Raw genomic sequence first — 20,657 nt, 5'->3', positions numbered from 1 at the left:
TCTCCTTATAGAACATTCTGTGCTCGCACCTTACATAGTATGATGTTCTGTTGTGAGAAGGAAGACCGTTCACTTTTATTTACCTCTAGACAAGTTAAGAGATTAGTAACATGACCTCTACACCTGTTTGACATCCTAAGTCATAAGAACCTTTAAAATACTACTCATCAGAATTCTTACTTGGAAATTTTCAGTTTCAAGAAACTTCAGTCCAGAATTAGTCCAGTGGCTTTCAAACTTTTGTGTAAATAAAAAACAAGGAGACACTTGTTAAAAATGCTCTACCCCATAATATCTGGCGCAGTGAGGCTGAGGTGAGGCCCGGGAATGTCCATGCTTACTAAGCATCTCAGGTGATTCCGATATAGGTGGTTTGTGGAACACACTTAGAGAAACATCAGTTATTTCAGAGTCTCTGAGAATACCTGGGGCCTGTGTGGGGAGCACAGCAGGTGGGAATTTATCTGAGATGAAAAGGTATTGATTTGTTTGGAAAACAGCATCTTCCCTTGTCCTTACTATCATCAAGGCTGCTCATCTCTTGGCTTAGAGCAGTGCTTTTCAACCCTGGCTGCACATCAGAATAACCTGGGCAACTTTTGATGTCTTCCCCACCACATAGTAATTAAATCAGAACCTGGAGGGGAGGACCCCTTATGTGATATAAGGTCCGCAGTTTCTTGTGTAGCCTGTGTTGAGAACCCTGGACTTTTCTTCTCTAGCTTTATTGTGCCTATGAATGGCTTGGGGACCATGTTAAAATGCAGCTTCTGAATCAACGAGTCACGGGGTTGCTCTAAGAGTCTCCTTTTCTAACAAGCTCCCAGGTGATGCTGTTGCTGCTACTCAGAGACCACGCTGATTAGCACAGGCTTACTGCAATTAACAGAGAAATACTGTGTTGTTTTTGTTATCGAATCTTAATTTTTGCCCTTTCATAAATTTATTCTGCTCATCTGCTTCTAGCTATAAAGCACTCCCCTCTCTTCTGTTCTTGAAGCTTAGACATCAAACTTTTTAAAAAACACTTGCTTAGGCCCCTGTTCTTTAAATAACTGGACTGTATTGCCATCTGCTGGCAAGTAAAATACCTCTTGCGTTTTTTCCTTCCTACGGTATTTTTGTGAATGGAAAATTGCCAACACTTAGCAGGAATATATTGAGAGGAACACATATAGGGACTGCTTCTATGTCCTTTTAAACAATCCTGTCTTTTAAAGATAAACTTCACAATAATTTTCTGTTTCTCCAACATTCTTAAGGTGGAGACAATACTGGGTGTTTTGCAGAGCTTTAGAGGTTGGCAGCACTGCTGTTACTGCTGGGATCTGAATTATTTGAGGGAATAAGCACTGGAATTGGGGACCACGGTATCGACTTTGAGTGTCTCCTGTGGAGAAGAGGTAGTAAGTGGAAGATAGAGTTTACTCCCACATAATCCCCTTCTCTGTGTGGAAACCTGAGGGCTCAAGAAATACACCTTCTCTCTTAGATTTATCTCTGCTTTAACTTCAAAACTTACTATTTTTCTTGGATGCTCCTGACTCATTAACATCTTTCTACCTGAGTCTTCTAGTCCCTTCCAATATCTCTTGATGCTTCCTGCTTTCACATTCTCTCCCTCACACTCTCATGAACTTCATCTTCCGGTAACATCGATTATGAGTTCAGGGTTAAGCAGGTGTTTTGACCACGAGAGTGATTCCAGCTAGCCAGTCCTTAGAGTTGAGGGGTTCAGACCGTGGCTTCGCACACTTTTCAATGTGAAATTCCAAGGTTGAAGTGTGGCTTGAGTTGGACCCCTGGATTTGAGCTCCCACAGACCTTCTCAGTAGGTGATAGAAGGAACGGTGTCCAGTCTGTGGACAGGCTCATGCTGACCAAGTTCATACTACTATCTGTGAATAGGCTTCCCCAGACCAGGTCCGCCACTTCTAAGTCAAGTGCAAGTCAACCAAGGTGGGAAGAAGGAGGAGACGAGAGTAAATAACCTCAAATATTTGAGTCTGCAAACTGTTTCTAAAAACTTGAGCAAACAACCTCAATGAAGATGTTATTTTCTGCGATGCTCAACCTGGGGATAAATCAAGAGTCATTATGTTTAGATAAAATTTTAGGCTCCTAAAGCTTAGAAAAGGCTGACAAGAGGGTGGAGGGGCAGTCAAAACCTTATGTCAAAACCCAATCACAAGATCTTCTTGTTGAGCCAGCCTCAACAGATGGAATTAAAGCAATCAAACAATAAATCTGTGGAAAATACCTTTTTCCAAGTCACAATATTGGGAATGTGGGGGCGGCTGTCTTAATCTGTTCAGGCTACTATAACAGAATACCATAGACTCGGGGGCTGACAGACAGCAGACATATTTCTCACAGTTCTGGAGGCTGGGAAGTCCAAGATCAAGGCAGCCACAGATTCGGTGTCTGGTGAGAGCCCACTTCTTGGTTCATAGACAGCCATCTTCTCAGTGTGTTCTCACATGGCAGTAGGGACAGAGGACCTCTTTATATAAGGGCACTAATCCCATTCATGAGTCACTAGTCACCTCATTACCTAAGCACCTCCCAAAGGCCCCACCTCCTAGTATCATCACATTGAGGGTTAGGATTTCACCTTATGAATTTGGGAGGAACACAAACATTCAGTCTATAGCAGTGCCTAAAACCCAAACCAAGCCATCTAGCCCCTTTGATAAGTCTGGGACCTGAGGTCTAGCTTTTTAGTCTGTAGCTAGACTGATGCTTCAAAATGAAAGTCTTAACTTCCCTGCTTAGAGCATTTCAGTGACTTATTTCCTGTAGAATAAAGCCCAAGATCCTTGGCATACATGACTTAATCTAAACTCTCTTGGGTGGTTTTGTCTCCCACCACTCCTGCCTCACAGGTCAAAGACTGAACAGAATGAAGTTTTTCATGGCGTATCTTGTTGTTTCACACATATTGTGCCTTTACCCTAAAACTTCTTCCTCTACTCCATGTGGAAAGAAATGGTTAACCCGTATTTCAAGACAAAGTTCAAGTATCATATGTAAAAAGCCTTCATCTGATCCCCAAATGTGGGCTTAGAGTATCTCCTCTGGCCACTCATACCTCTCAGAAGGCATCTCTACCATAGCATTTACCATTTTAGTGAGCTAACTGATTTCGTATTGGTCTCCTGAGTGTACACATGGGCAGGGTAGGAGCCTCCTATCTGTTGATTAAGTAAATGAGGTGTTCCTTTGGTGTTGTTTGGAGCCAGTTTGAAATAATTACTTAGCCTCTTCCTCCCATGAATTTTAATTTTTCTTCAGCCTTTCTTATTGTCTGGGCAGTTCTTTCCATGATCTAGATAATACCTCAGTGACATAATCCAAGGCTTGCTTATTAACATATCAGAATGTTTCAGCCTACATGAGAAGATTGGTAAGGTATTTGAGCTGACCCCTTCTTAATTGATTCTCTATACCCCCAAATCATTACCATTATGTTTTCTTTTATGAATAATGCATAGAACTTCCTCTTGAGAGCAAGATCTTCTGTTTCATCCATCTCTCTATTCCCCCACCTAAAACTGTCCTTAGCACATAGTAGGTGAATGGATGAATCCTGTTCATTTCCCTCTAGAACAATCTACCTGTTTTCTCCTGTCACACTCTGTTCCCCAACACATGGAATTGGAAAGAACAATTTTTCACACTGCTTCTTTTTGTCACTCCATAGAAATACCTGGTCTCACAATATCTTAAAAAGTTCTGTGGTCAATGAGGTATTGTATCTACAACCGTATGTATGGGAACCGTCTCCGGAGTGTATTGGAATTGATGTGTAAGCTATTTTTTCATTTAGAGAAAACTGGACTCGCGCAAAAGTTGCAGCTTTTGCATTTGGCAGATGGCGTGTGATAACCATGAGAGTGTTTGGGACTTGTTAGTGAATGACGCTTGTATAAATGACTAAGTAGATTTAATCCTGCCAGTGAGAAAGAAAGAAATTACTCTTTTCTTAGTGAATTAGTATTTGTCGGACCATTCAGTTCTATTGAATAAATTACCTTTATGAAAGCTCTAAAGTAGCTTATGCTAGAGGTAACAGCAGAGGTAATAGAACTGACTTAAACATGTGATAGGCCTTTTTTTTCCTCCACCCACCAGTACTAATTTAAAAACAATGCAATGCTTTCATTCAGACACTTAACTATTTTTGCTAATGAATATATTTTAGAAAGATTACTTTAAAAAGAAGTAATTATATCATGTCTGAGTGTAGACTCTGATAGAGTAGCCATGTATGGTTATGAAGTTATCACCACACAACTCCAGAGGGCGTTATTCCAATAGGCTGCAATGTAAATGGTGCCTCCTAGAGGTGTGCAGTGCAAAATTTGCCTGCCTCAATACCCTTTCCTCAGAAGGATAAATGGAGATAATTAGGTGTTCCTACTAACACAAATTGAAAATGAGCAAAAACAGGATGGTGTGGTCACTCAAACTTTCTGGAAAAATTTTAGTTTAAGAAAAGCAACCTCTAAATTCTTCTTATTTTTATTTTTTGAAAGATGTTAATTACCTAATATCATATGCCTAGTAGGAGAAGCTGAAGCTGAGAGATGCACTCTGCCGTAGCCAAAGATGGAAAGGAGCAATTAACGTCAACAGTTCATCTTGCCCCAGGAATCTAAAACTGAAAAATTAGTTTTCTAGCGAGTCAGTTGGAAATTTTTAATAAATTGATTGGTCATTAAAATGACTCTGGTGTTACCTATTAAACATAAAAGATTACTTAAGATAATCCCCAACTGACTTGATAGCAAGGCGTGGTGTGGGAAGAAAGAGATTCATCCAATTTTTAGTTAGTGTTGTGTAACTAAATCTATGTCTGAATTTTATAGGAAGCAAAATATGTCATTTGGTGAAACTGAAGGATTAGTTGTAATAATTAAGGATAGGATGCTATTCCTAAATTTATAGCAAGCACATGATAAAACAGAACTTTTAAATTATAGGTTTGGATGAACTGTGGAACAAAAGACCTGCATTGGCCCCTGTAACAACTGGCATAACAATATGATAATTATGAACTACACTTGAGCCCTCACACCCTTGAGTGTAATTTTATGAATAGACTAACAAGGAGCAAAAAAAGAAAGGGACTAACATTTACAAAGGCCTATTTTGTACCGTATACTGTGCTGGGTACGTAACTATTACTAATTCATTTAATTCTCATAATCACCCTGGAAAGTAGACATTGCCCTCCTATTTTTGAATACCAAATTTCTGCAAGATTATAAATGCTCACAATCACCCAGTTAGGGCACCCAAGTTAGTTCTGAGTCAAATATGCTATTTCTACTTAGATGACCCTCAAATACAGTGAGGTAGGTACATAAACTTAGGAATATTTATTGCTGTGGTTGATAATGACCTAAGATGAGGCACACTACTCAATTTTAAAGCTCTTCTGATATTGCTTAATAAAAAGATATTTTTCCTTTCTTCTTTGCTCAATTCACTTTAAGAAATGATCTCCAGATCATTTGTATTTGCCCTGATGGTCATCTTTATAAATGTCACAAGCACTTAAAACACTCCAAAAATGTTCTTGTGAGAGAGAAATGTTTGGCTTGGACAAACAGATATAGACATGGAAATTGAAAAATGTCAAAGTAAGGTTTGATACCACTAACTAGAGGAGTTATATCTATAAATATATATATAAGTATATGTTAAATATAAATATATGTTATATATATAAATATATGTTTATATATATAAATATATGTGTGTATATATATGTATATATACATACACACACACAAATGGGGAGCCTGTGATAATTTTGCTTCAGTTAAAAAAATTATTTCAATAAAATTAGTGAATACTGTCCAGATTTCAAATTATACAAAGACAATAGTAGTGTTCACAACAAGGTAAAAATTGTTGAATTACATAGGCTGACTAATAACTTCCCTACAGGATTTCTATACATTAAGTAATGGTGGTAAAACCTATAGATACTATTCATTAAGCACTTATTGTATGACAAACACTGTGAGGTGCTCCTCAAACATTATTACATTTAATCTTACGACAGGTCTGTGAACTAGGCATTTTTGTCTCCGCCTTAAAGAGAAGGCAGCTGAGGTTAATGAAATTGAGGAATTTCCCAGAGTTACATAGGTTTAACAGCAGTCTAATCTGGGCATTCAGCCTATGTGTATCGATGGCCAAAGTCCATGATTTTAACTACTTCTCTATGCTGTTTCTAATTAGATATTATTTAGATAACAGGATTTATTTTTATTTTTTAAATGAGCAGCTAATATTTGGAAATTTCTTCCTATTGTCATTTTTTTTTCCTTCCAGGGAACCAAAGTCCTGCAGATGTTCATGTGGTACCTGAATCCACGGCAAGTCTTTGATCTTTCTCAGGAAGGGCCAAAAGATGCGTAAGTCTGGAAATACCCTCCGTGGGCCATACTCTTTTAGGCAAGTGGGAAGGACTTGCTGCTTTGGAGTCATATTTTATTATTTGATTACCTTGTGAAATGTTTTCTGACCATCTCTCGTCTATTTTCTCATCTGCTCTCCTCCCTTTAATACTTGATCTGATATTTCCCCCATTGCTCTTCATTGGGTTAATTCCCTTCCAAACCATCTTCTCAGCTGTTCACTCAGTGAATACTTCTAGTGTGTTTGCTGCTTATGTGCATGCAACATTATTAGCAAGTCTGTGAATTGGGAAAGGATTGGTAATTTTTCTACTTATGCATGTTCAACCTTGGAGATGTACATTAATGGGAATGTAAGCATATCTTTGTGCAGAATGGCCATATTTGTTCATAAATATGTTCATGATTTGAATTCAAGGCTGTGCGTGTGTGCATCTGTGTCCATTTGAGAGATTAATTGATGGTGCCTGTGGATTCTACACAAGAGTAGGGGAGACGTTTTAATTCCTGCTCAAGCCATTTTCTGGGATTCTCAGAAGTTTCATGCTCTGTTTTTGTTACAAGTATTGAATATAAAGTCTAGATGTAGGTGACGTGTATCCTGTATCTTCCCCTTGGTAGAGGGGTACGTGGTGGGAAAGAGCAGGGTCATTTCTTCTGTTGTCTGATTCTCTTCCTAAAATCCATCTATTAAGATGATTTCGATGTCATCTAATAAACGTAGAACTTTAGGAATACTAGTTACTAGTTATTTTTAAAATAAGAAACAGTATCAAAGGTAAAGAAATATCGGTTTGGATGATTTCTAGAGAAATAATGTTCCTGTATAAAATGGATAAATTACATATTTTAAACATACAGGAGAACAGTAAATATGAAGATGTATTTCTACCATAATTCTCTTAATCTATGAACTTCTTGGCCACTAGGGTTTGCTATCAGACTTCTATAGTTTTTTCTGTATTTGGATGTACTAAGGCAAATCTGCTACCCTGGCTTTTGACCTTTCAGATGCTTAGTTTCTTAAGATTTTATCACTTTAGACTTTAGGTGGACACTTCATATATCACCACAAAGAACATGGCAGGACAGGAAATATTTTCAGAAAAAAATAATATTTGGTTTAAGTAGGTGATGTTTTCTAGAACAGAACTATTAACAGCTTCACTTAAGCAAGCGTTTTAGCAGGGTTGGTATAATTGCATTTTCTTGAGAGCCTTTATGAAAGATAAATGATCTAACTTCAAGCAGACAAATTCAAAATAAAGGAAAACTAATAAGCTTTCCCTCTTTGGGCTGAGGAGTACAAATGGTGGTTTGAGTGTTAGTGAGTGAGTTGAGAGAGAGATGGAATTTTGGGTGTGGTAGTGACAATGCTAGTAGGGTATCCTCCCCCCCCCACCATTTCTCTGAAAAAAGTTTCCTGGGATTAAGAGTGGGAAGTATAGGTTTGAAAAATAGACAGATTCAGGAAAAGCTAATAAAATATGAGGAGGAGACATAAAGGACTATTGATTGACAATTGATGATTTGTCTTTGAGAAAGGAAGGAGGAGAACGATGGGAAAAGAAAAAGAAGTCAAAACTAATGAGGAAAATAATGTGAGCTGACACCTTAATAGGAATTATGGGAAATAAAACTCTAGGACACCCTAAAATCCATTCCAGTGTCAGCAATTTAACAATGATGTTTGCTGCCAACCTCTGCTACAGTTGTTGGAGTCAGTCTTTTATGATTACTTGGTAACTAGATTTGGTGGTATTGTGTCCCTGATTATACATTTTCTCTAGTACCCCCACTACCACTTTTTGCTGTGCATTTTCTCTCTTCTGTGTATGGCCAGTGCTGTGATTTTTTTGTTTACTTTTCCTTCTATTTCCTCTACAGGCTTGAGTTGTATAGGAAAGTACCAAATCTGCGAATTCTGGCCTGTGGTGGGGATGGAACGGTAGGTCCTTGAAATAGAATCCAACTCCCTGATTTCTTCCATCTTTATTTTGTTTTCCTTATGACAGATCTCTTTCTTCATTCTCACCTCACAGTCTTTCCAATCCCCTAAAAAACACACGTCTTTCTCATATGAATCATAGGCTCTAAGGGTTAGGAGAGAATTTGTTGTTATCCTCATGGATTCATACTTGGTCTTTCTCAGCTACGTTTCACTCCCTCAACTATACTGTATCCTTTCCTGTTCCACAAGGTAAGGATGTGGTCAGATCATTATAATGAAGATTATAGATGACTAAAATTCTTTTAATAATAAAAATTGCTTATTTCCATTTGTTCTTAATAATTGATCACAATTATTAAGGAGAAGTATGTGGACACAATTGAATTCTTGCTTTTTTGTTTTACTAGTAGAAATAAAACTTAGAATATTGGCTCACATTGGTTTGTCTTAAAGATCATTATTGTTCTTATTTGTGTTCATTTTTGAAGAAAAGGTGGAATTGGACTGAAGTTTGACATCATGGATATATTTTTCTCTGTCTTGTATATTTCTCCATTTTTCCCTCTACTTATATTGGCATATTTAGCAAAGACAAAGAGTTGAGAAAAATCACATTTAGATTCTGCAGTCCACTGACTTTTTCTTCTGTATTTGGAGTCTGCTCTCATAGGACCTAGGATTTTGTTATGAGCTATCTTTGGCTTTTCCTTAATCTCCCTAATTAGAATGTTTTATTCTCAAAGGTAACAAGGAAATCTAATTTGATCTCTGATGGCACATGAGCATTTAATGCAGCATTGGACACATGTTAAATCTAATAAATGCAACTGGAAAAAATAGAACAGTGATCCCACTGGTCCATTTAGATATTCTGAGGAGAGGAAAACTTTTTTTTAAGTGAGAAAATAGTGTTTACTATTCGTCAAGATTTGCAATACACATTGTTAGCTTATAAATTTAATTATAAAGTCTTACAGCAAAGAAGCCGAACTTGTTTCACTTTGTTTAACCCAGTGTTTTCCAAAATTATTTGACCAGGGAAATTTTTCCCCCACGATGCCAATTAAATTTCAATCAATTGTAGTGTTCTAGGGACATATATTTAGTGATATGCTAGAGTGGAATTTTCACAACTTCTTTTAGTAAAAATTACATCTAAACAAATCCTCTGGGGATGGAGATACACACCACACACACACACACATGCGTGCACACACACACACTCTCTCTCTCATGCTGTGTTCTTCCTAGCTCAATCATCCCCCCAGATCACTTATCTTTAATAAAAGGATAAACTCATTGTGACCCTTTATTATAGTCATCTTCCTTATTTTAGAATGTACTTGTTTTCCCATATGACTTCAGCATCCCACTCACGACTTTTCTAAGCCTTCTCTAAAACTTGGTGACAGCAGTAGACAAGTTGAGGATATGCCTGGTGTCCTGAATTCATATCTTCCTCTTTCTTAAGTGGCAATGACCTCGAATCTACATCGGCTACCCATTCCATCTCCACATCTTGGTCTTCATTGTCTTCCAAACTTCCCCATTATCCATTGAACCTTCCATCACTCTCTCTCGCCCCCACTGCTTTCTTCTTCCTTTCCTCTACTCAGCAGATATGTGTAAGAAGCACTGTTCTAGGTTATGTGGTATCGAGATGTTTTCTGCAATTAGATAAGTATTTGAAAATATGGGATTTCAAAGCATAAAGGACAAGAAGAGAAGACAGCCAAGCCCAGACACTTGTGAAACACCTATAATTATGGAGTCGAAGTCAAAATTCAAAAGAAAAATGAAAAGATAGCAGGAGAAGGACCATCAGTAGTCTATTCTGTCAAGAAAACAAGCCATAAAAGGAGTTTCCAGAAAGTCAGTGGTTATATCCGTAAGGAGAGACTGAAGAATTACCATTGAATTTGGAGACCAGGAAGTAACTGGTGGTTTTCAAGAAAAAGTTTCAATAGAGTGTCAGAGACAAAACCAAGCATGATGAGAGAGATTCGGTACATCCCTAAAGAATCCTAATTACCAGATCCAGTTACAGTGTTGAGTGTCTGTGAATACACTCTGGTGCCATTAATACCACCCTTCTCGACACACAGACTACTGATTCTCCTACATTTTATATCCTGTCTTTTCTAGCTCTCTTATTTAAATATGCCATAATTAATGGGTATTCCACAAGGCTAAATATAAGTTTTCTTTTATATTCTAGGTAATTTTTCCTCTTAGGGACCTTAACTATGTTCCTAACTTCAGTTTTCACATTCTTCCACATAACTCACCAATGCACTAGACGTTTACACTTGGGTCCCTTGCAACAGGCATGTCTAAAATAAAAGTAATATATTTACCCTAGAGTTGGTGCATACTTTTGAACTAATTATTTTTGACAATAGTAACCTTTATAGTCCAATCACTCAGAATCAGACTTTGCTTATCTTGTACCTTGTTTATATTTTTAATTTTATCAGTTTGGAATATGAAACTTTTAATTTTGAGTGAGGGTAGAGTTTATATAAAGAAGAAGCATCCTGATAGATTCACGAAAAGAAACTGCTGGCAAGTGAAGTATAGTTCTTGAGAGTTTCAGGTGTATATTTGACATAAGGTATGCAGCCTTTAGTTGGGGAGCTTATCTGTCACTGTCGAGGCTGTCAGAATTCTGTCAGTATCATGGCAAAGTTCAAGGAGGAATCCGAAATGGAATATTTTTGACTGATTAGCATGAGGATGTATTAACCCTTAACCGTATTAATTTAAGTATGCAAATTATTATTTAATATAGACATCTTGCAGTAATTTGGAAATAAGTTCTTAGGCTTCAATATTAGTTACTTTAGTTTTATGTTATTAAAAAATATAAGGATGCAGAGTGATGTATCTCCCAATATTGCACTTGGAGGTGGAAGAAGTGGTTCTGCCACTATTTCTGAGACCTTTGTCAGGTGCCTTAACCTCTTTTAAGACATTTGAAATCTGCAAAGGGATACATTTGGATCTCTAAGGATCTTTACAGCTGCAGCATTATAATAGTATAAACCATTGCTGTTCAAGAGAACTGTAATACAAGCCACATTTTCAATTTTAAGTTTTCTAGAAGGCACTTAAAAAATTTTAAAAAGCAGGTAAAATTAATTTATAATATTTTAACCCAATATATCTAAAATGTTATCACTTCCACCTACAGGCGGTATAAAAATCATTAATGAGGTACTTTATGTTTGATTTGTGCTATCTGTGAAATCTGGTGTATGTTTCATGCTTACCACTCCTCCACTTTGGATTAGACACATTCGAATGCTCAGTCCCCACTTGCAACCAGGGCCCAGGCAGTGGACAGCACAGCTGTAGTCTCTTTGTAACTGGTTTACATAGTCCTGAGGTGGTCACATAGTTGCAGGTATCAGATGGGCTGGCCCCATCTTTGATCTCTAGGCTGAGAGAAAACTCAGCTAACTCTAGAATGATTGCAAACTTTCATGTTTATCACTCAGAAATAGTTGCTCTTTGGTTGTGTGGTAAATTTGTATTCTCTCCCTTCCTTGGCCACGTCTTCACCCATCCAGCTCCCCATGGCTGTCACCCTGCTTAGATATTGAAGAGCATGTGAACCAAGACACCAGAGGCACACACACTCTCCCTTCCTTATGGCTCCTTGAGGTGAAACATGATCAGTACTTACCTGTCCCCTGACCTTGATGAACTGGGCTGGGTCAGCAGGTCCACATTTAACCATGTTATCATCTTTTCAAAGACCTGGAGTTAAATGAACTTTAGCCACCCAGTTCATGCTTACTTCATGTTCATTTTGGCTTCCGTAAATGAGGATACACCCTAAACATTAGGCACCCCCATGCCCTGACTTATTACAGCCACAGCATGGAAGAAAGCATTGTTTTCCTTTAATTGATAGGGGCAAGCAAACCATTCCAAGCCCCTCTTCTCCCTTAGCCTATGTTTGTCCCATCCTCTCTCAAGAGGAAGCGCATGGTACACCCTCAGTAGCAGTCATTGTGAATGTGTGAATGGATATCCTAAATCTACACTCTGTTTCAAAAAGCTCATACCTTTACTCTTATCTTGATTCCTTAGGGCTGATTTTAAACATTTCTTTTAACACACAGTAACCTTGTAAGCTATCAAGTGCAAATGAAAATGAAAATATCAAAGGGAAGAATCGTAGTGTACATGTTAGAAAGGGACACCTGGGCATCGAATCCTGCGTCTTGATTATCTTTCAAAGTTCAGAAATGTTGCCCTTGTTTTCCTTTGATTTCTCAGTATGAATAGCCTTCACTTTTTTGCCTGCCTATAAGGAAACGTAACGTGCATCTACTCTGTTCAAAGAAAGTGTCAATTCACCATCCTCTCCACCCCTCAGCTGCCTCTAATGTAAGTATATTGCAGAATGAAAGCATTGCTCAAAATGCACTTGGGAAACACACAGTGATAGCTAAAGCCGAACATGGACAGGTGGTGGCAGCATTGGCCAGCCACTGCGGCGGCATGGCTGTACTGCTAGGGGCAAAGCCAGGGACCTGGTGTTCTAACTCTGTCAGCCCCGCTTTTCCTAACACAAAGACAGGAAAGAACTCTGCAAACTGGAAAATGATTTTGCCCAGTCCAGATAGCTTTCTTCAGTTGTGATGGAAAATATGCCAAGTGCTGTGTGTTGCAACAAATTAAGTAATTTAATTGAAGGGGTGCTGGATGCGCTGGTTATTGCCGTCATTTGGAAGTTACTTGTATTTCATGGACAGTGAATTAATCCCCTAACTTTCCTGTCCATCTGAGTGTCAGCATTCCTCATGTGATTTAGAATTTTTCTTTGCAGGCTCATCTTCAGAGGAAGTTGTTTTATTGTGTTTGATTTTTCCCTTTTCTTTCTCTGCATCACTTCGCTGTCGCTTTCTAGTAGTTTGAATGGTTTCCAGGGCTCTGAGACGAGAGTCAGGTTTTCTATAGGTGGCTAAGTCGCCCATCCAGAGGAGATGTCAGGGGTTTTTCAAGTATGTCGGTGAACTAGTGGGAACATGGGGCCACACATTAGAGAGAGGCTTTCTCAGGACCCTCCAGCCATAACAGTTCTCAGCTGTCTATTGGTCATGGTCTCGGGCTGGGGTTCTTCACACTCCTCCTGACCAGAAAGGGGCTTGGCTCCAGCACAGCCTCCTGTCAGCAAGGGGCAAACTTTTATTCCCCATTATCAGACAGAAGCCCACCTCCTGACTTCCACCCCTTACTGTTTTGTTTTGTGTTTTGTTTGTTTCTGGTGCATGAAGCTTTTTTTTTTGCTGTTATTATTGTGTCTAGAGTGAAATGGGGTATTGAAGGTGTAAGCTCATAGCATTATCTTTACCAAGAAGAGAGAGACACGTTAACTAAGCATAAGAAAAAAGTTTCAAATTTAAATCTACCTAAAAGAAATGGACTGGCTTGTGAGTACAAACCATAAAGGGAGGCTGCATGATCATTTCTCAGGATTGCTTTCTTTTCCCTGCTCTGTATGGATGTTGAATTAGATTTCCACTAAGTGCCATTGCATTTCTGAGAGTTCTGGTTCTGCTCAGGGCTGTTTGCATCTGCTGTCAGTGATCCCTGATTCTTGGGATTTCTGAGTTTTCATGTCCTTTAAAGCCCCTTCTTATAGTTTAATAGGAGCATCTGCTTTTACTGTGTTTAGTTTGTGCTTTTAGCAGCACGGGAACAGTATATGGCACAGTCATCAGAACTATTTTAACATCTGGTATTATTTTTTCTTTAGTAGCAAGCTTTGTTAGTATTGTGTGTAAAAGAAGAGCAAAAGCAGCACTGGGTCAGAATCTAAGGAGTTTTCTCCGAGTAAATTGCCCAGTTTGGGGAAATGGAGGGACTTTTCACTCTTTTGTAGATCCGGATTTTTAGTTCACCGCATTGGGTGAACATTGTGCTTTGCCTTTCTACAAGGTAAACACAATTTTAAACTTCTTGAGGGATGGGCAAGTCTTCCATCCTGGGAAGTAATCATTGTGGAGGAGAAAGGATTTTAGATGGGAATCAAGGGACCTGCTATGACTCTGCCACTTCTGATTATTTAGTCTTGAGCAAATTATATGATCGCTCTGCACCTCACTTAATAAATCTGCAAATTAACTGAATTTGATCAAGCAATTTCTAATATTTCTCCAGCACTCCAAAGATTCCAAAAGTCCATGCCACTGTCTCTGGGATGGTCAGGCCATATCCAGAACTGGGTTTAGTTTTTTATTTGAAGGTTCCTGGCATCAAAGTGGTTAAGAGGTTGGCCTTTGGAGCTTGGCATAGCTAATTTCGAGTGCCAGTTCTACCACATGAACAATTTGATACTAAGGAGGCCATTGAACTTCCTTCCAAGTCTCAGTTTCCTTACCTATAAAATGGAGATGAAAAATATATTGATCTTTTAGAGTTCTTTTAAAGTTTAATAAGATGCCTCATTAGAGAACTTGGCTCAGAGACTAGCACATAGAAAGCAGTCAGTAATGTCACTCTTTTATGTTATTGTAAACTCCTTGAGAGCACTCATTCTACTTTATCTATCTTAGCCTAGCTCATTTATCTTTTTATTTCAGTTGCTTAGTTCTGTGTTTTATATGCAGTAGTGTTCAATAAATGTACTATTAAAGCATAATTTTCAAAATTTGAAAAAAATGACCCTCCTACACATCTAGAATGAATACATGTCAAAAATTTACTTAGCTCTTTTATGAAGGAACCAGCACTATGATAAAGCTGATTTATTGGAGAAGTAGAAAAAATGGATTGTGTAGTTTGTACCAAAATAATTTTCCTAAATTTGAGACAAAATTGATTAATATCCTATGGGGATATAAAACCATAACCTGTTAAAGTAATCTTCTCTTCTCAACATCTGTATCTCTAGAGGACAGAAAGCTTCAAGTTAACCTACAATTGTAAAGTTCTTAGATCGGCCTGTGAAACACTAATATGACATTGTAAGGATATACAAGTTTCTTTTTGCTATTTCCAAGTTTTGGGTAATTTTTCTAAATAGTCGTAATAAGACTAAACTCAAAGTATTGTTTATCTTAAAAAAAGATTAAATGAGAATATGTTTCTGCTATATGAGTATCTATTTTCTGCCTAAACTTGTAATAAGCACTAGGTCCATCCACAATTATGTTTTCATAATGTTTCATTAAGAGAAATATAGGGATATTTAGGAAAACTACTATTTCTAAGATGATACCATGGAGGGTAACTATTTAACGAGCGCTTAGGTGGGCCAGGCACCAGATTACGGGCTTTAGATATATTTTTATCTATAAACAATCTTGTAGGTAAATATTATCTCCACTTTGAAAATCAGGCAAATGAGTCTGTGAGGTTAAATAATTTAATCAAGATTAGGCAGCCAATATAAGCCAGAATTGAAATTCAGTCTGATTCTGAGTCTTACTTCCTTCCAGTGCCCTACGTTATATATCTCCCTAAATTTTAAACTCTCCTAAATTGTAGAGTAGATCTCTAGCTAAACATACAGATGAAGGGGTCCGATTTTGCTGGTATGATAGTATGTACAAAACAGTCCTTTTCCCTATTTTTTTCTTTTAAATTGGCACCTGAGCTAATATCTGTTGCCAATCTTCTTTTTTTTCTTCTTCTTCTTACTCTCAAAGCCCCCCAGTATGTAGTTGTATATTCTAGTTGTGAGTGCTTCTGTTTGTGCTATGTGGGACGCCACCGCAGCATGGCCTGATGAGCAGTGCCATGTCCGCACCCAGGATCTGAATCAGCGAGACCCTGGGCTGCCGAAGCGGAGCGTGTGAACTTAACCACTCTGCTATGGGGCCGGCCCCGAGACTTGCTGTTTTGAAACCACCTGAGATAGGTGGTCTTTCTGTTCCCTGGCCACTGGATCAAAACATGTTTTAAAGAAACATAAAATCATTTCACTTAGCTCTTTAAAGCTGCCTCCTCTCAAGTTGTCTTCTTTGTAACTTACCTCTTTCTTCTCTCTCTCCTGGCCCCCAATATGCCTGTAGGTGGGCTGGATCCTTTCTATTCTGGATGAATTGCAGCTGAGCCCTCAGCCTCCTGTCGGGGTCCTTCCTCTGGGCACCGGGAATGACCTGGCTCGAACTCTCAACTGGGGAGGGGTAAGAACTGCTCTCACGGGCTGCCCATGTTATCAGGCATCAGGGTCCCCCACTCCACAGATGTCGTAATGGAAGGGGAAGATGCTGCTGCCTTCCATGGAATAAGTTAGAGTTGAGAATCCAGGTGCCCATGAACCATGATTTTATCTGGTAATTTTTTTGGTTTAAACTTACAATCATGTAGAGGAGAAGGGCAAGTTTGGTGTTAAAGAAAAAAATTAGTGGCTAGTACACAGGCTCGGGGATTTTTGAGGTATCCATTAAAAGACAGTGGGTGGGTTGGCCTCAAGTCTTCCTGTAAAACAATCACACAGACTTGAGTTGATTCTGACCCTCAGCACTAGACAGAAGAGTAAATCTGGTTCAGATCTACAACCCTTACTTTGGGAGAGTTATAACCTTTTTTCTGGTCAGTGTCATCATGGCTTTGGCTATATAGGTAGCCAGCTGTCCTTTCCACCATGGAGCCAACTTCAGGCAAGCTTAGTGGAAGTAGTTACCTGTCACTAAGCAGCCATTTCATTTCTTTATTTTTTATACCACTAAGATAGTAAGAAGGCACAATATGCTAATATATGCAGTCCCACCAACTTTTTATCGGCTCATATGAGACCATCACCTGGGCTGGGCTCCATCAAAATTATCTTTGGATGTTAGCAAATATTGATCTGGCCTTGGGTGAACAAACTAATCTCTCATAGGTCTTTTTTTTCAAGTAGGCAAAGTATATATAATAAAAATATTTACATGAAGCAGCTAATGTGTTATCAGCGTTAACTCCTCTTATCCAAATCAATGACTTGACTATCCTTAGTAATCATGCTGTTGGTAATGTCTGCTTAAGGAGTAAGTAGCTCCCTAACTGGGCTGTTCCTCAGTCAGACTTGCCTTAGGTCCTGGAAGGAATGGGATCCTACTACAACGTTAGGGAGAGGTGAGAGAAATGGATTGTTAATAGAAGAAATTGTCTGTCAGATACCACCTTGATCCTTTTCCCCTTTTCCATACACACTTGTTCTGTATATTCTCCAAATTCCTCTAGTAGGAGGCGTGGGGAGTCCTGTTTTTACTCTGATAAGAACAACCATCCAGCATGGCCCCCAATGTCTCCCAGTAACTATTGATTCTTGGTGCCAGCAAAAATTATTCCTCAGCTCAAGCCAGCGAGAGTTACTATTTCTGTGCACATTACCTGTGACTGTTGTCTTAAATTCTAAGTACCTCAAGGAAAATAGTTTACTCTCCCAGCCTTGCTAATTGCAAAATAAACAAAGAGCTATAGCAGAAAGGCTCTTCCTTGTGTGAAATAGCTTCGGCTACACCGTTTACTACTCTAGGTGGCAATGAGTGTGTTCTTTGATTCCTTAGGGCTACACTGATGAACCTGTTTCTAAGATCCTTTGCCAAGTAGAAGATGGGACAATTGTACAGCTAGATCGCTGGAATCTCCATGTGGAAAGAAACCCAGACTTGCCTCCTGAAGAACTTGAAGATGGCGTATGTAAGGTTAGAGAGTTCTTTCTTTAGCAGAGAGGAATGCTGGAGCATCTGTCTGAGGCACAAGGAATGCATTTCTGGTGGGAGAGTCATGTGCTGATTCCTTCCTATGAGAAAACAGGATAGTGTTTGAGTTTATGGCTAATAGGGCTGTGAGTGTAACACTTCCCAATGATTCTGCCCTGTAGACTTCTAAAGACCTAGATTTCCTAGCTGCTTCCAGAGCTCAGGGAGCTGTTCTGTCCTAAGCTTCCACACCAGAAAGACATGTATCCACTTTTTAATCTTTCAAATTCATAACCTATAAGAAGATGAAAAATATATATGTTTGGGAGCATTAAGTACATGGTCTTTCAATAGAAAGATAACCTCCTGAGATTTCTGGTCTGATTTTAAATATCCCTTATGTTTAGGAAGCATCAACTAAGCCAGTTGCATCATTTGATTGGGACTTGAAGACACCTAAATAAATGTTTTGACTTAACGTTTTCTCTTCAGGGATTGAGCTTTTATTTCAACCCCAAACAGGCCGGGGAATATAGGTGTCAATGTGCTACTGTAGAGCTTCAGTGGAACATTTTGTTCTATGTTCTGGTCTCAATTTCAGATAAATTTGATAAGTTGCTGAGGAGCCACTTCCTGTATATTATTTCCCATTTTTCTTCTGTGACATTGTTTTCAAACTTCTGTGTGCACAAGTGTCTTCAGGTGTACCTGTTAGAAATGCAGATTATGAGGCTCAGTCCCCAGAGTTCTGATTAAATAAATGCAGGATTAAGCCCCAGGCATCTGTACTTGAAATAGCATCCTGATCTATTGGATTATGCCTTTGATTGAGGCTGAGGTTTCATGGATGTTCCAGCCTTAAAACCTGATATCATTTAGACCAAACCAATGCCCATTAATTCATTAGCATCATGATCCTGACCAATCGTGATAGGTGCTCAGCTTTCTTATTTAGCTAAAATAGGTTAAAACATGTTTTGTCTTGTCTTCATGGTTTTTTCACCTAAATCATAATCTAGAAACTATAAGGTTTTTAGTAGATATCAAGATTGCTCAGCTGAGCTTGAGTTCATAAGGTCACAATGCTGTTTAGAAAAGTATCATCTTGGGATATGATATTTCTTTCTAATGTATTTGACTTACAGAAATTGCATAGAAGACTGCCAAAGTATAAAATAAGTGTATCATATGGAAATTTTAAGATTCTTTCCCCACTTTACTTGGAATGGCTAAACCCTCAATAGAAATCTATATTCTCTTCAAAACAGCTTAAGAAATGGAAAGACTTCTTGGTGCAGCCAGGGAACGTTAATCCAGATAATTAAAGAGCTTTGAAAATGGATTTTTGAGGAGACGTGTAGGAAATTGGGGCAACTTTTACTGGAAAATGTGAATAAGAACTTACTAACAGGCTAAATTGGGATTTTTTTAGGGGATGGTGACCAGATGTTCACCTAAGTTATGAGTAGATGTTAAGACATGGATTAGAATTGTAGCCAAAAAAACATAAATGGTGGAGATGAACATGTCTGTACTTTTGGCAGGATTACCGACCCTTGCTGTCATTACTAAGGACTGGTATTTTGTTTAAGTGCAGGAACTGGACATTCTCAAATATGAAGCCAGGAGAGTGAGACATGGTTTTGGCATTGTCTCTCTGTGTTTAGTTTTTGTCTCTGTTCTCCAGTCAGTTGTAACCATTTCTAAGGGCTGATTTGATTTCTGAATCATTGTAAGCTCTGATTCAGGGCCTTCCGTGGGGGGAGGGAGTCATTCTTTATTTCCATTAGAGACCAAGGCAATCCAATTTCTGTATACTATCTCTCTTGTTCTCTCTCTCACTCTCCATCTCATTTCATTTTTCTCTTATGGGACAAGGTTCTCACTGTAGTCAAACAGAAAATCTTACTGACCAAGGGGCATATGAAACAATGTAATAAACTTACTTTTGACATCTTGAGGGTTAAACATTTATTTCTAATGGACGAGAAGTGCATTTCTATCTGGAGGATAAACCTGATACTTATCTGGAAACATTATCAAACTGAGATAAAATTACCTCTCTATTTGCTTTATCATCCATTCTGAGTTGTAGAAGGAAAAGTAAAAGAATCACTATATCCCTTCTAGCATTTGCCACATGCTTTTCTAATTGTTCTAACATTGAACAGAAGCCGTAAGGTCACATCAATTTTGCAATTTTAATGCAGGACTTTAGGCACATAGTTCGTTCCCTCCTTTACTCAGCTTGCAGTAATAACAGCCAGGGACCCTCAGGACTCTGGGAAAGGGAGCCAAGGCTTGTGCGAGCAAATGTGTGCCTGTGTTTGCATATTTCATGACCGTGTTAAAGATATAAGGTTTAATAGACTAAATAGGAATCTGAATACTGATGTGTGTGTGCGTGTGTCTATATATATGTTTGTTTTTTTTGTTTTTCCTCTAAGTCGAGAAGAGCTGAATGGCTTCCACTGCCTTGTTACTTATATGACTTGTCAAAAAATATGTTTTTTGAAAATAAGTGAAAGGTAAATAAATTAAACATTGCTCATTTTAAGTTGCAATATTAATATACTAAACAGAAACTCTTGAAAAAAGAGTATCCACTGATTAAGTAGGTTAGAC

The 20,657-nt window shown here is 38.4% G+C and overlaps 1 protein-coding gene across 13 annotated transcripts in view; it reads left to right on the top strand.

The window, feature by feature from the left end:
• The window catches only part of DGKI (diacylglycerol kinase iota), a 423,828-nt gene that overhangs the window by 223,021 nt on the left and 180,150 nt on the right, over positions 1–20,657 (top strand). For all 13 annotated transcript variants that reach the window (XR_011438274.1, XR_011438273.1, XM_070265910.1 and 10 more), the window contains 4 exons: positions 6,349–6,431; positions 8,322–8,382; positions 16,416–16,529; positions 17,898–18,035. Coding sequence is in view for 11 of the 13 variants with exons in the window: in XM_070265910.1 (XP_070122011.1) it covers positions 6,349–6,431; positions 8,322–8,382; positions 16,416–16,529; positions 17,898–18,035 (396 nt within the window). In the remaining 2 variants the exon portion in view is untranslated. The remainder of the gene's footprint in view (positions 1–6,348; positions 6,432–8,321; positions 8,383–16,415; positions 16,530–17,897; positions 18,036–20,657) is intronic.

This window comes from Equus caballus, chromosome 4 (genome assembly GCF_041296265.1).
Source record: "Equus caballus isolate H_3958 breed thoroughbred chromosome 4, TB-T2T, whole genome shotgun sequence".
Taxonomy (NCBI): Eukaryota; Metazoa; Chordata; class Mammalia; order Perissodactyla; family Equidae; genus Equus; species Equus caballus.
The sequence above is the reverse complement of the archived record's forward strand: the minus strand, read 5'-3'. Positions and strand labels throughout refer to the sequence as shown.